This window comes from Manis pentadactyla, chromosome 14 (assembly GCF_030020395.1).
Source record: "Manis pentadactyla isolate mManPen7 chromosome 14, mManPen7.hap1, whole genome shotgun sequence".
NCBI lineage: Eukaryota > Metazoa > Chordata > Mammalia > Pholidota > Manidae > Manis > Manis pentadactyla.
Window position 1 is genome coordinate 59,857,850 of NC_080032.1, and position 12,818 is coordinate 59,870,667.

General features: G+C 52.7%; 1 protein-coding gene across 2 annotated transcripts in view; it reads right to left on the bottom strand.

Annotated features, from left to right (window-relative positions):
* Positions 1-12,818, bottom strand: part of B4GALNT3 (beta-1,4-N-acetyl-galactosaminyltransferase 3) — a 92,425-nt gene that overhangs the window by 13,686 nt on the left and 65,921 nt on the right. For both annotated transcript variants that reach the window (XM_057492394.1, XM_036907730.2), the window contains exons 2-7: positions 9,655-9,758; positions 8,565-8,642; positions 2,477-2,572; positions 1,977-2,067; positions 1,592-1,692; positions 1,138-1,205 (exon numbers count right to left, since the gene is read on the bottom strand). In XM_057492394.1, the coding sequence (XP_057348377.1) occupies positions 1,138-1,205; positions 1,592-1,692; positions 1,977-2,067; positions 2,477-2,572; positions 8,565-8,642; positions 9,655-9,758 (538 nt within the window). The remainder of the gene's footprint in view (positions 1-1,137; positions 1,206-1,591; positions 1,693-1,976; positions 2,068-2,476; positions 2,573-8,564; positions 8,643-9,654; positions 9,759-12,818) is intronic.

Consider the following 12,818-nt stretch of genomic DNA (forward strand, 5'->3'; position numbering starts at 1 on the left):
GTGCACAGCACTTACATGGGCCTACAGTAGGGCAGATCATCCGGGAAGCTACTCTGTAATAACGTGTTAGCTATCCCATGTAATGTGCTGAATACTGTACTGAAAGAGAGACATAGAGCGGGTGTCAGCGCTTAGGCTGTTGGCCCTTGTGATCACGGGACTGACCAGGAGCTGCGCTCACGCCCGGCCCAGCATCACGAGAGCATTAGCCCATATATCACTACCCCAGGAAAAGTAGCCAGTCAAAACTGAATGCGTATTGCTTTTGTACCGTCATGAAGTCAAAAAATTATAAGCTGAGCGGGGACTGTCTGTAATAATAATTAACCCTGAGGAGTTGTCACTACATGCTAGGCACTGTTCTAAGTACTTTATATACACTGACTCACAACCCTTGTTTATAGATGGGAACCCTCGACACTGAGATCTAGGGAAACTTACCCCAAGTCCCCAAGATGCTAAGTGGTGGAGCCGGGATTTGGACCCAGGCAGAGTTGTTTCCAGCCCATGTGGTTAGCTGCTGTGCTGTATTACATGTAAAGTGCTCACCACAGAGGCTGAAACATAGCAAGTGCTCTTTGCAAACTAGACTGTCTTGTTACCAGCGTCACTATTACTACCATGAAGCCAATACACAGTCTTGCCACCAGGTGGCGCTCTGAAGCCGGGCTGAGTTCCCACCTCCCCAGTTAGAGCAATTCCAGCCCCTCTGGCTAGCAAAGGCCTTCGCTTCCCTGCCTACCGAGAGATCACCGCGATTGGGAGCTTCCTGCGACAGGGCAGAGCAGCCGGTGACCTGGCTGTAGGGTTGTGGACATTATTTCCAGGGATGGAGAAAATGGGAAGGCCAAGGATGGGGATAAAGGAGACCTACTTTGTTTTCCTGTCCTGGGTGTCACTAAATAGCTGTGTGGTCTTCATTAAGTCACATCCCTCTCTGGGCCTCAGTTTCCTGATGTGTAAAACGAGGAAGGATGGGCCCGGATGGTTTCTATGTTGAGACTGCAATGTGGGAGCTCGAGAGTAAGGGCGCCTGGGGAACGGGGGGACACAGCTGGGCCCTGAGGCCTCCGTCTTGACAGCTGAGGTGGACTAGGCCAGCTGACTGCTCACAGGACTCCATGACACCCCACTCACCTCACTGGCTTGGAAATTTGACTCTGGAATTTCCCAAACTCTCCAGGGGCAGTCCACTCTTTTCCAGTCTAGAGGTGAGGAGACAAGGATGGAAGGAAGAAAGGAGAAAAGAGAGAAAAAGAGGAAAGAAGTAGGTGAGGGAGAGAAAGGAGGGGGTTCCCCAAGGGCCTGCAAGAAGCACCCCACCTCCTAGAAGGGCCCCATGGCGCTGGGCCTGTGGAACCCACACGGACGTGCTGGGTCCTGGCTCAGGGCTGGGTCCCCTGAACGCCTTTGGCCTCCCACACCTCAGCTGGTCCCCCTGTGGAGTGGGGAGGCTTCTTCCTCACGCTCCTTTCCTGCCGTCTCAGCAGGGCTACTCCAGGCCCTGAGAGATGCCTGCCAGCGCAGGTGCCTCTCCGGCGGCCTGGCTCTGAGACAGGTGGGGGAGCCCCAGGGGCTGAGCTGAGACTACCTTGCCCACGCTGGCCAACAACCGAAGGCCGGACACCTGGTCGTCGTGGCTCAGCCAGAACTCCGCATTGTCGTCTGCAGCGATGGCGAACTGGACGCTCCCTGGGCCGCGGGGAGAGTTAGATGAGGGCAAGAAGGGCATTAGCACAGAAGGCTGGGGCCTGCTTCCCACTTGTAAAGAGGGGCTCTCTACATCCGAGGACCCACATGAAGATGAAGAGGCTTATGGAGACCAGCCAGCCCCAGATGGCCAGCCATGGCGGCGGGGGCTGGGCCACCAACAGGGCCCAGCTGCCCAGCCCAGACTTATTTCTCAGCTCCACGCTGTTCTCTGGGGACCTTGAAGCACCCGGGCGCAGGCAATTGAATGGGGCTTTGGGGCTCACCGTCGGTGAAGGGGTGCAGGTAGCCAAAAATGCGCAGGCCGTAGTTGGTCCACTTGGGGGACACAGCCAGCTTCCTCAGGCTTGTGCGGATCTGTGCCGAGAACGGGGAGGGAACCTGTTACCAGAAGAGGGAAGAGGAAACCAGAGACACTGGCCACCTCAGGCTGGTGGGACACCAGGCGGGAGTGAGACGGGACGGGGGCCTTGGGGAATGGAGCGCAGGCAGGATGTCCACTTCCACTTGATGTGCCCAGTTGACCTTGTACAGTGTACAGCCAGTGCAACTGTTTGTGGTGACCTGGGTGAATCACACACAGGCCACAGTGGGAGCCTAAAGCTGAAATGGAAAGGAGATACTGTAGGCAGAAGAAGACAGAGCCCAAGAGATACAGGAAAGCGAAAGGACCAGAAGCACAGCCAGGAAAGCCAAGGAAGACAGAAGATGGAGGGAGATGAGAGGCAGGGGTGGGCAGCGGGAGGGGCGGCTGGCGGGCACTCACGTGTGGGTACAGTGGGAAGTGGAGGTTCCTCCTGAGCTGCTGGATGGAACCGCCGCACCAGTCCTCAAACACATGCAGGTTGGCGCGGCCCCGGAACTACACAGACAGAGAAGCAAGGGGTGAGTGTGAGCACGGCAAACCGCCCCTGCGCCCGCAGCTCGAGGAGGCTAGGTGGGGAGCCATGTACGGGCTGCCGCCACCCCAGCTGCGTGTCCCTCTCACTGCGGAGGATCACCGTCCACTTCAGTCCCATCCCCACCCTTGGCATCCAAGGCTTCTTTTTAGAACTTCGTCCCTGTGACCCAGCCCTGAGGCCTGGGTCTGTTTTTCTGACCATGCATGTGTGCACACGAGCACACACACATGCACACACACACACACACACACACACACACACACTTCCCGGGCTCACTACTACAGGAAGGGGGTTGGATGGAGTCACAGCCGTGGCAGAAGGGCAGAGATGATGGAGGGAGCGGGAGGGAGGTGCTAGGCTGGGTTTCAGCTGAAGACTCTCTTCCTCCCCCTCTTGCCTAATAAGTGAAGAGCCACACAGCTGTTTGCTAGTGAAACCGCATCCACCTCGGCCTCGGGCTTCTGCCCCCCTCGGGAAGCAGCTGGGAAAGCCCTCCGGGAGGCCCGCCGGCCCAGGCTTCCCCTGGGATAGCTGCACAGGGGCCAGGACCAGAGGGCCAACCTCTCTCCATGGGCTGTGGTGTTAGCGGGGCGAGCACTGAGCTGGTGGGGGGGTGGGGGCTCTCAGGAGGGCTAAGGGGGGGACCAGTGTTCTCAGCAGGTGGAAGGGCTGGGACTGGAGCGGGGAGGGGACGCATGGGGACACTGTCCCAATCTGTCTTGACAAAGAGTTTCAGATTACCCCACCTCAGCAAGTTCCTCCCCTAACCCCACAACTGAATCTCCAGGTTGCAGGAGGTGGGGCCTCAATTACTCCATACAAACAAGCCAGGCCCTGCCCTGCCCTCCCCGCCAAGGCCCACCAGATTTCAAACTGAGCTGCCTTTAGGAGAGCAGAGGAGGACGGGCACCCAAGCTGGGAATCCAGAAAAGAGAATGCGCTGGGGTCTTCATAGGAGATCTGGAGGGAGGGCCATGGAGAGAAGAGCAGCTGGGTGTGGGTGACGAGGCCTGCAGGGTGGGGCGGGCACAGGGCCCCAGCCCCTGGGGAAGCACTGGCCTCCCACCCCTGGACCCAGAAGGACAGGGAAAGCCTATTGCTCCACCCCACCAGCAACTTGGTTCCTGCACGGGCCTGGTCATCGCTAGGAATGTGGGCCTTGGGAGGCAGCCACAACTCCCGGGCATATGAGGGGGGGGCTGGAATGGGTGGGAGAGAATGTGGGTTGAATAGGTGGGGGGCGGGTTAAGGCTTCTTGGAAGGAAAGAATGGGGACATTGTGCACTTCTGGGGAAATTCCTTAAGTCCAGTTTACAAGCCTCAGTTGTCTCCTCCAAATGGCAGCCTCTCAGCCCCTCCCTGGGCAACTTTCAGGGCAGTGGGCTCAGATTCACAGCAACTGCAGGGATGGCATGCCACCAGAGAGGTCTGCTGTGTTCAGCCAGGAGGCCAGGTCACAGTGGATGGGGCAGGGAGAGGTGGGGAGGGGGAAGGCTCCAGGCTGGCCGCCTCCCACCAACCTCTCATGGGCTTGCTTTGCACCCGGAGCCAGAGACGCAGCAAATGCCAGGCAGGGGGAGGTGGGCGTGCAGGAAGAGGACCATCCATCTCCTCTGAGGACTAGGCCCTTGCCAGCACTAAGCTGGCCCCCAAGCTATGCTTCCCACCCTCAGACTAGGTGGTCTCTGGGTGACCAGTGGGCACCATCTTCCTCCCTAGGCCCAACCTGGTGAGTCCACCCCAGCTGGGATTTGTGTCCCTCCAAGTTGGGGGAACTGTGTCTGGCAGGAACTTGGGACTCCAGCTCACGAGCACCACCCGCTGCCCACCCTCTCCACTGTCCAGCAGGGGCTAAGGCTGGGGAAGGGCACTGGTTACTCCCAACACCACAGCACATCCATGCTGGAACCCTGTCTAGAGGTGAGAATACTGAAGCCTAGAGAGGAAATCCAGGACACATAGCAATAAGCCTGTGGAGGTGGAGAGGGTGTCCAGGAGTATAGCGGCAGGAGGCTGAGGCCAGCCTGGTGGTCCTTGCCTGGGAAGCCCCTGTCTCCCACTCCCACGCACTACCTCTGCCTGGCCTCAGGCTGCCACACCAAGTCTTTCGGACTGACCTACCTTCCCAGCCTCGCCTCCTGCCACTCCCTGCCACACACCTACACTCCACCCATTCCAAACCCCACTCCCTCACCTCCTTCCCCTCCCTGTGCCTTCACTGACCCTTGTTCCTGGTTGGAAGGCCCTTTCCTTTTTTCCCCACCCGACAAACTCTGGCTCATCCTTCAGTCTTCTTCCCAAGTCTTCCTCTCTAAGGTCTCTGACTCCCAGGTAGAATTAAGAGCCACCTCCTCTATGTTCCCTGCACATCTAGGTTATTTGAATGAATAAATGCTTGGAGAAGCTAAGCCTGGAACCATGTGTTCCCCCATTTATCCTTTAGGCACTGAATGTCTGCTTTGTACCAGCTACAGATGAAAAGGAATGTGGTCCTCAAAGGAGAGAGACGTGAACAAATGGGTGTCACCTGTGCCCGGCAACTGCAGAGGTGTGAGACGCAGAGGGCACAGAGGCAGCAATCAGCTCCACCTCCAGGGGCAGTCAGACCATCACGGGATGTGAGCTTCACTGACCCTGCTCTGTACCATGCTATTTCCCAGTCAGATTCCCACTCGCAGACCATCCCACCGGGTAGGGGTCAACTCCTGGGGCAGTGAGGCCTTGCCAGGAGGGAAGCACAGAAGGCTGGACCACGGGGCTTCAGTGCCGCAGGCCGATGAGGTCACCAGTTCCTCCGCACCAGACTCCCGTTCAGAGCTTCTAGATACTTGAGCTACCTTGATTCTCTGTTCTCACCTGTCCTTTGAGGGTGCTGCCCCTTAGAATCATGAAAATAACAGGTAGCTCTAGATTTTGAGGAAAGGGCCTGATGCCCCTTAGGTAAAATCCTAATGGATGAAATTATCCCCGTTTGAATAGATGGTTTGTAAATGAACTGAGATGCCCCTTATATCTCACCAGGTGACCTGGTGATTTAAGGCTCTGACAAAAGGAAAGTCTGATCCACACAAAAACTTGAACACGAATGTTCAGAGCAGTGTTACTCATAACATCCAAAAGGCAGAAACAACCTAGATATCCATCTTTCAGGGCATGGATAAAGAAAAGGTGGAATATTATTCAACAATTTAAAAAAGTGAAGAGCCACTGCACACTGCAACATGGATGAGCCTTGAAAATGATATGCTAAGTGGAAGAAGTTAGTCACAAAAGGCCACAGACTGTATGACTCCATTTATATGAAATGTCCAGAACAGGCACAAACAGAGAGGCAGAAGGCAGATTACTGTTTACCTAGGGCTGGGGGGTGATGAAGGGAGGTAGGGGTGATGGCTAACGGGTCCAGGGGTTCTTTCTGTGGTGTTAAAAATGTTCTAAATTGATAGTGATGGAGTATGTATGAAGATTACATGATCTATGAAGATACTAACGGCTACCAAATTACACACTTTACATGAGAGGATCACATGGTATATGAATTACAACCCAATAAAACTATTACCAAAAAAAGAGGTAAGCCTGGGGAGGAGTCTGTGCCCCAGCCCCTCAAGAGAGGGTCACCACCTCCCCAAAGCCCACATGGCATAGCCCAATAAAGACTCTGACCTGCTTTGATCTGATTTTGTAGTCACCAAATTTCTTTCTTGAAACTATTTTAGTTTTCCAGGGAGAGGGTGCTGAATAGCACACTTGTTTGGTCTACGGACCCATATATCGATTGGTAAATGACTAAATTAGCATTGAGGTTTGTCAGTTAGTGGGGTCTGCTAATTAGCGTCTTATGACTTGGGTTGACATAAATAAATTTTTAAGGGCAGTTACCCCAAGAAGCCCAGTCCCCAGCCATCCACTCTGATGATCTCTGTGACACACCAGTAGAATGAATAACCCTGCTTCGCTTTCAAGAGTGACTTCTGGCCTCCGAGATGCTGAGCTGCCGGCCAAAGGCGGGGGAAGGAAGACAGTCCAAGAAGGACCTCTGTCAGCTGCCTCCTATCCTGCCCTGGCTCACCTTTGGCTCAGGGCTGCAAACTGACTATGCCACCCTGAGTGAGCGAGTGAGCTAACCCCTCTCTGGGCCATTCATTACCTGATGACAGAGGGGAGACAGCGCAACCCGACATCTCCTGACAGCTAGTAGCTGTTCAGTGACTGTATCTCTCAACCTGAGCATTTCCTGCTGAAATCATACAGCAAGTTGCAGCAGACAGGTAAAGCGCCGGGAACAGAGAGTGCCCCCTGGTGGGCTGGGAGAGAGTTGGAACCACTGTGCAGCTGGGTGACTGTCTTATCTGTTATTTAATCTTTCAGGGCCTTACTTTCCTTGTTGGTAAAACAAGAAGATTGGATCGGTGATTCCCTGAAGAACCTCAAAGATTAGAATGAGGATTTTATAAGTTACTTTTAATATTAAAAAATCAAAGTCAATGGAAATCAGGCATTAACCACCAAGATGCCATAAGTACTTTCTAAAAGATCTATTTCTTTAAAAAGTTAATCCTACTTTAATCACTATTTACTACTTGTTCATGTTTTCATTTCACATATATATATTTATCCATCCTTGATTGACCAAAAACAGTGGAGAAATTAATGACTGATCAATGCAATCTATTTATTATGTAGATCATGTAGTAACAATCTTTCAAAATAATGGGTTCATTAAGAAAAATGATCCAAACTGTCTTCAAAGGCTAAATCACTGCGCAAAATGGTCTGTAAGCAGCCTTCTTTTCAAAATACTATCTCCAGGTGGGATGTCAATAAGCACAGGTGTACCGATGTGGCCAGGCATCCTCTCACAGGGCTTTGAACAGAGGCAGTTTCTCAGGGTGGGGAACCAGCACCACAACCAGCATGAAGCTGTTTCCTTCACCCCTGCCCCAAAGTGAGAGGGAAGATCAGAAGTAAGATCACACAGGCTGAAGAGATCAGACTGTGATGGCTGAAGACAATAGGCTGGCCACCCAGCCAAGAAAAGTAACCCGTGTCCACAGGCCTTGGGATGAAAAGACACTGGGTTGTGGACAAGTTGTAAAATACAAAACCCAAATGTAAAATTCTCACCCCAAAGCACCGTGCTCCTATGGAGTCTTGGCATAAGTATTTACTCAAGGTAATCTCATGCATGTTAACTGATCTTCCTTAGCTTCTTCACCAAAAGAAAAAGACTGTCAAATCCTATTATGTAAATAAAATATATGATAGCCATGACAATTTTTATTCACATGTTTAATCACATTGTATAAAAATTTTCTAAAGCAGAGTTTCCTAGTGTATGTTCCTTAGAACATCAGTTTCCTAGAATATTAATAGGTGTTTCACGGAAAAAAAGCAATTCTGGAGGCAAATAAGTTTGGTACATGCTGAACAAAACCAAGTTAAACAGATTGCTGCAGAACTCCTCAGAACCCTTCATGTGCTAATATGTATTTTCAAGAAGTGGGTGTAGTACATAGTTTTTAAACCTTATTTAACAATGGAATCCTCCCTTCCTAGAATATCTTATGGGGCTTCATGGTCCAAGAAAGACAGTTTGGGAAGCTTGTCTTTAAGCTCAGGAATCCGCATGGACATGAAAGTCGGGCAGCCCTCCTGAGCCTTTTTCTTCTCACCTATAAAATGGACAATGATACCATCTTACATCTTACAGGCTCATAAAGCTGATATGAGACAATACACGAGGCCTGGACCTCAGTAGGCCCACAGCAAATGTTAGTTCTCCTCTAATGGAAAAAGTTTGAATGAGCCTGGAACCTTTTTTTTTTTTTCAAACTAGTCAAAAAAAAAGTAATCATAACTACTAGAACAAAATTTTCTGTGGTCTCTGGAATTATCTGTAGAAGCTATTTGGTAACCATCTCAAAAGAGGGACAGCAGAGAGTCACTTACCTCTGAGAGCCAGGGAACAGGCTTATTCCACTTCAGGTAGCTGCTGTTCCCGCGCCCACCTTGCTCAAAGTCTTGGTCCTGGCAGAAGAGTAAAGAATGAACTTGGTGGGGATATTAGGGTGAGAATAGGATTCGGGGCTCTTTGAAGGTGCCTGTGGGGAAGTAGTAGGTCACAAGACATAGCCCTAGCTCCTGGACGCTTACCAGCTTAAGGGGCATTCCCATTTATTATTCACACAGAATCCTGCAGGAATATACCTCCTTACAGTTTCAACAATGTATACTTCTGATGTTCTTTTACTTTCCTGACTTTTCTCAGTCTTCCCATGTGGAAAAAAAATGTTTTTCTAATGAGATCAGGCTCTCCTGAGGGCTGGGACCTTGCCTCCCTCTTCCTCTACATCTCCCAGGGCTCTGCCCAGATCTGTCACTTATTTGTCCTAACAAGTAGAAGCCCCTTGGGGATACCCCAACCCTTCCCTACCCTGCAGGTCCATGGGCTCAGTATGGTTTCAGTCCAGCCTTGGGGAATCCACGCCTGTTCTAGGCTAAGAGGCTGAACTTTAGGGCTCCAGAGTGAATTGGGCCCCAATACTCCTGGTCCCCACCAAGGGCTGCTCTGGCCTCCCCAGGAACTGTTGGCCCAAGAAACACTATAGGAAAAATGCTCTATTATAAATCTGTCCCCCAGCTGTCTGCAGGGAGGGGTGTCTACCTTGTCACCTCTGACCCTCAGGAGCGAGCATCTGAGATTGTCACTAAGGTACTAGCCAAGTCCTCATGCCAGCAAGAGGTGGAACATGCTGGTCCTGCCTCAAGCCCCCTGCTACCATTGGAGATGGAGGCCCCAGGCCCAGAGCCTTTCAGACATGGGCATGTCGATCTATGTGACGAAGGCTTTGAGGAGAGTGGCACGGACCTCCTGCCCACCCAGCTAGGAAATCCTGTGACGCCACACTGCCCTTCAGAGACTCTTTCCCCTCTGCCTCTCTCACCACAAGAGAGGAGTCCCTGAAGGCTCGAGGGGCAGAGGCCGTTGGGGACCCCGGCTGACATCCTAGCAGGGAGAATGGGCTGCGCTGCCACGTACCTTGAGGCCCAGTCTCTGGGGACGGTAGAATTGGAGATGTGGACCCACAGCTGGAATATTCCTGTTGGCCAAAGCCTTGGCCAGTTCTCTCCAGCTGCCATACCCTGTGGAAGGGAAGGGGAGGAACAAGGTCAGCATGACCTGAAGGCCTCATCCATCTGTAGGAGTTAGGGGGAATAATAGAAGTAATTATTTTCGTGTCTGCCATCCTTCTTCATAGGGTGGACATGAAATGGGGTCGGGGTTGGATTGGGAGATAGTTACCACCTCGGCCAAGGTCACCAGGGCAGACAGGGAAGGAGCTCTTCCCTCATCACAGGCCAGGTGAAACTGGAGCACTGCCCTTCCACAGGTAACCCCCGACAGGTAACCCCCCATGAGCTGACCTTCCCTGGTTGCCTCTCAGAGTCGATTTCTCCCAGAAGCCACTATGGGAAAATGGTTGTGAAAGGCCGTGGAACTCAGCCTTCTCTGGCCCAATGTCCCTTTCCAGCTCAGCACCTCTCCCTGGAGCCCAGGGAGACAGTAGGGCTGTCTAGCTGGAGGGGAGGCCCTCCCCACTGCCCACCATTATGGCTGGGTCGCTGGATGGAACCAGAGCTGGGAGAGGCAGGAAGGGTGGGCCAGGACTTGGTGTGTGTGTCAAGCAAATTCAGAAACTGCTGGAGATGTGAGTTTAGTGGCCTAGCTGTTCCTGGATTGATCTGCAGGGTGTGAGTAACAGCTGATCTCTGCACTCTGAAGGTTCTGGAACTAGCTGGCCTGCCCACATATGGGAGGGCTATATAAGCCAAACCATAGTGAGAATATAGGGGGGTGGGAAACTTCAGGGGTATACAGATGCATCCATAACCAAGGGGCCAGGAGCTGTGCTGAGGGTGTGGGGAGGAGGATCAGGGTTCTGCAGTCAGCACCACTAGTCACTGGGGGCCCAGAGACCCATGTCAAGGAGACCACGCAGGCCTGACTGTCAGACTTTGAATATGTGGAACAAATTGCTGTGGCCATAAGCCTGAGTCAGAGATTATCAAGAGTCAGAAGGGGCTTTCAAGATCATCTAGTCCTCCTCTCAGATGAGGAAAATGGGACCCCAGCTGGTCAATGGCCTACTGGGGCTCCCCTAGCTGGCAGTGCAGAGCTAAGACTAGAACCAAGCGTCCGAGAGACGTCCACTGCGCTGCTTCCTCCTCTCCTGCGGCTTCATCTGGTGCTCCCAGGCACTGGGTGGACACTGCATAACAGGAGTGAGACTGACAGCCACTGACCCTGGGAGGCCACAGACACAGGTGTCCTAGGGCCACCTCCGTAAGCACTGGTGGAGACACATACAGCCCACCAGACACAGAGGGAAGAGCACAGCCACAGATGTGGGCCCGTGGAAGGTGGACGCCAACATCTTCCACGAGTGTTTACGCAGCTGACCCTCGAAGGGGCGGCAGGACTGGGGGGCTTTTCTTACATAGTTGTTTTGTTGGCCCTTCAGCATCTACTGAGCACCTCACAGGCACGATCTCTTCGGAGCCTTTTAATAATCATGTGCGAGAGCCCAGGTCTGATTACCCCCATTTTACAAATGGGGATAGAGAAGCTCAAAGTTTGAGGTCACTGAGTTAGTTGTTTTGAAGCTGGAATCAGAGCAGAGAGTCCCTTGCATGTGCAAGCTGAGCGTTTTCTCATTCGGCCCATATTCCCTCCTGCAGGCACTTTCTGGCATGGATTTTGAGGGGTGCCGGGCATGAGGGCTCCGCTGGGGATCTGTGCCTTTGGGCTCTGCACAGACATCAAGCCTTGGCTCGGGTTATGCTTGTAGGGACCTCTGCAGGTCGTCCCCTGCCATCAAGGCCTCTCCTGTTTCCATGGTTGGCCAGTGGGCAGTCACGAACAGGTCAGGCTAGTTCGGGGTGGAGGGATGTTCTAGGAAGGAGGATGCTGGACCAGTGACGTGAGGTGAGGACACGGCAGAGGGAGAAAGAGAAGCAATGTTCCCAGGCCCATACGCTGCACTTCTGGATGAGCTCAGAGGAAAGCTTGTTTGTTCACCTACTAATCCCAAAGCAGACACAACTAATGCCAGAGCCCCGCCCCTCCCAAGCCTGAGTTGCTGTTGACTAGTGGCCAGGGAGCTGGGTGGGGGCCTCGGGTGCCTGGCTGACAGGTGAGTCACACTGTGGGGAGGGGGAGGACAGGCCCTGTCTTGCTTCTGCCTCTGAGTGACTGATGGGTCATCTCTTCCTTGATTAAAAATCTACTTCTAGACCAAGTTGTGAGGAAATAATAAACACACGTCTCCCCTGTCAGTGGGGCTTACAGTGTGGCCCGGGACACATTCTGCCTCAGAGAGTTGCTTTCAGCTCCAGCCAAATCCGTTGACTCCTGGACGTCACTCGGCAGGTGAGACCACATACTCGGGGTCAGTGAGCCATCCCCGTGGCTTTCCAGCGGGCCTTGTCCTGGCATTTGCAGGGAAGTGACAGACTCCTTCCTTGGCCACAGGTTCCTCCCAGCCCTCCTCCTGTCAACTAGGCTTCGCCCTAGTGCCACATCCGGCCCAGTCTTTAGGAAAAATCCTAAGTCTGTTTAGCCAGAACCACCCCACCCTTAATATCTGATCACCCTTGACACCGATCATCCTCATCTACCACCCTTGATGGTCTGCCTTCAGCAAGATTTCTGCCAGGCCAGTAGAGCACAAATTCCCCCTACCCTTGATGTCTCCTCTTAGTAATTTTCCATTCACTAACCCCCCACCTGCTTGCTGCCTCTAAATCCCCAGCTGTCTCTGCTGTATTCGGAACTGAGCTCAATTCCAGTACGAAGTTTCTTTCCCACACTGGGACATACTGAATGAAATCTGCCTTTATCACCTTTATCTAGTGTCTGGTTCTATTTCTCTTTAAAAGAAGGTAAGTGGTGGTTCTCTCAGCAAACAAGAACAAATCACTGTAGGGGAGGGGGACTCAGGGAGGTTCAATCTGACCAGGCCCTGCCCCTGGGTCATAGGTGAGTCTGGATGGCTTTGAGATGCCTGGAGCCAGGACATGAAATACCCAGGCTTATTATGGAGCAGGAAATGCCCTCTGCAGACTTAGCAACATAGTCAAGGGACCAGCAAGGCTTTGGAGCCAGAAAGGCCTAACTGTGTGCACAGTTTATACACGGCGCCT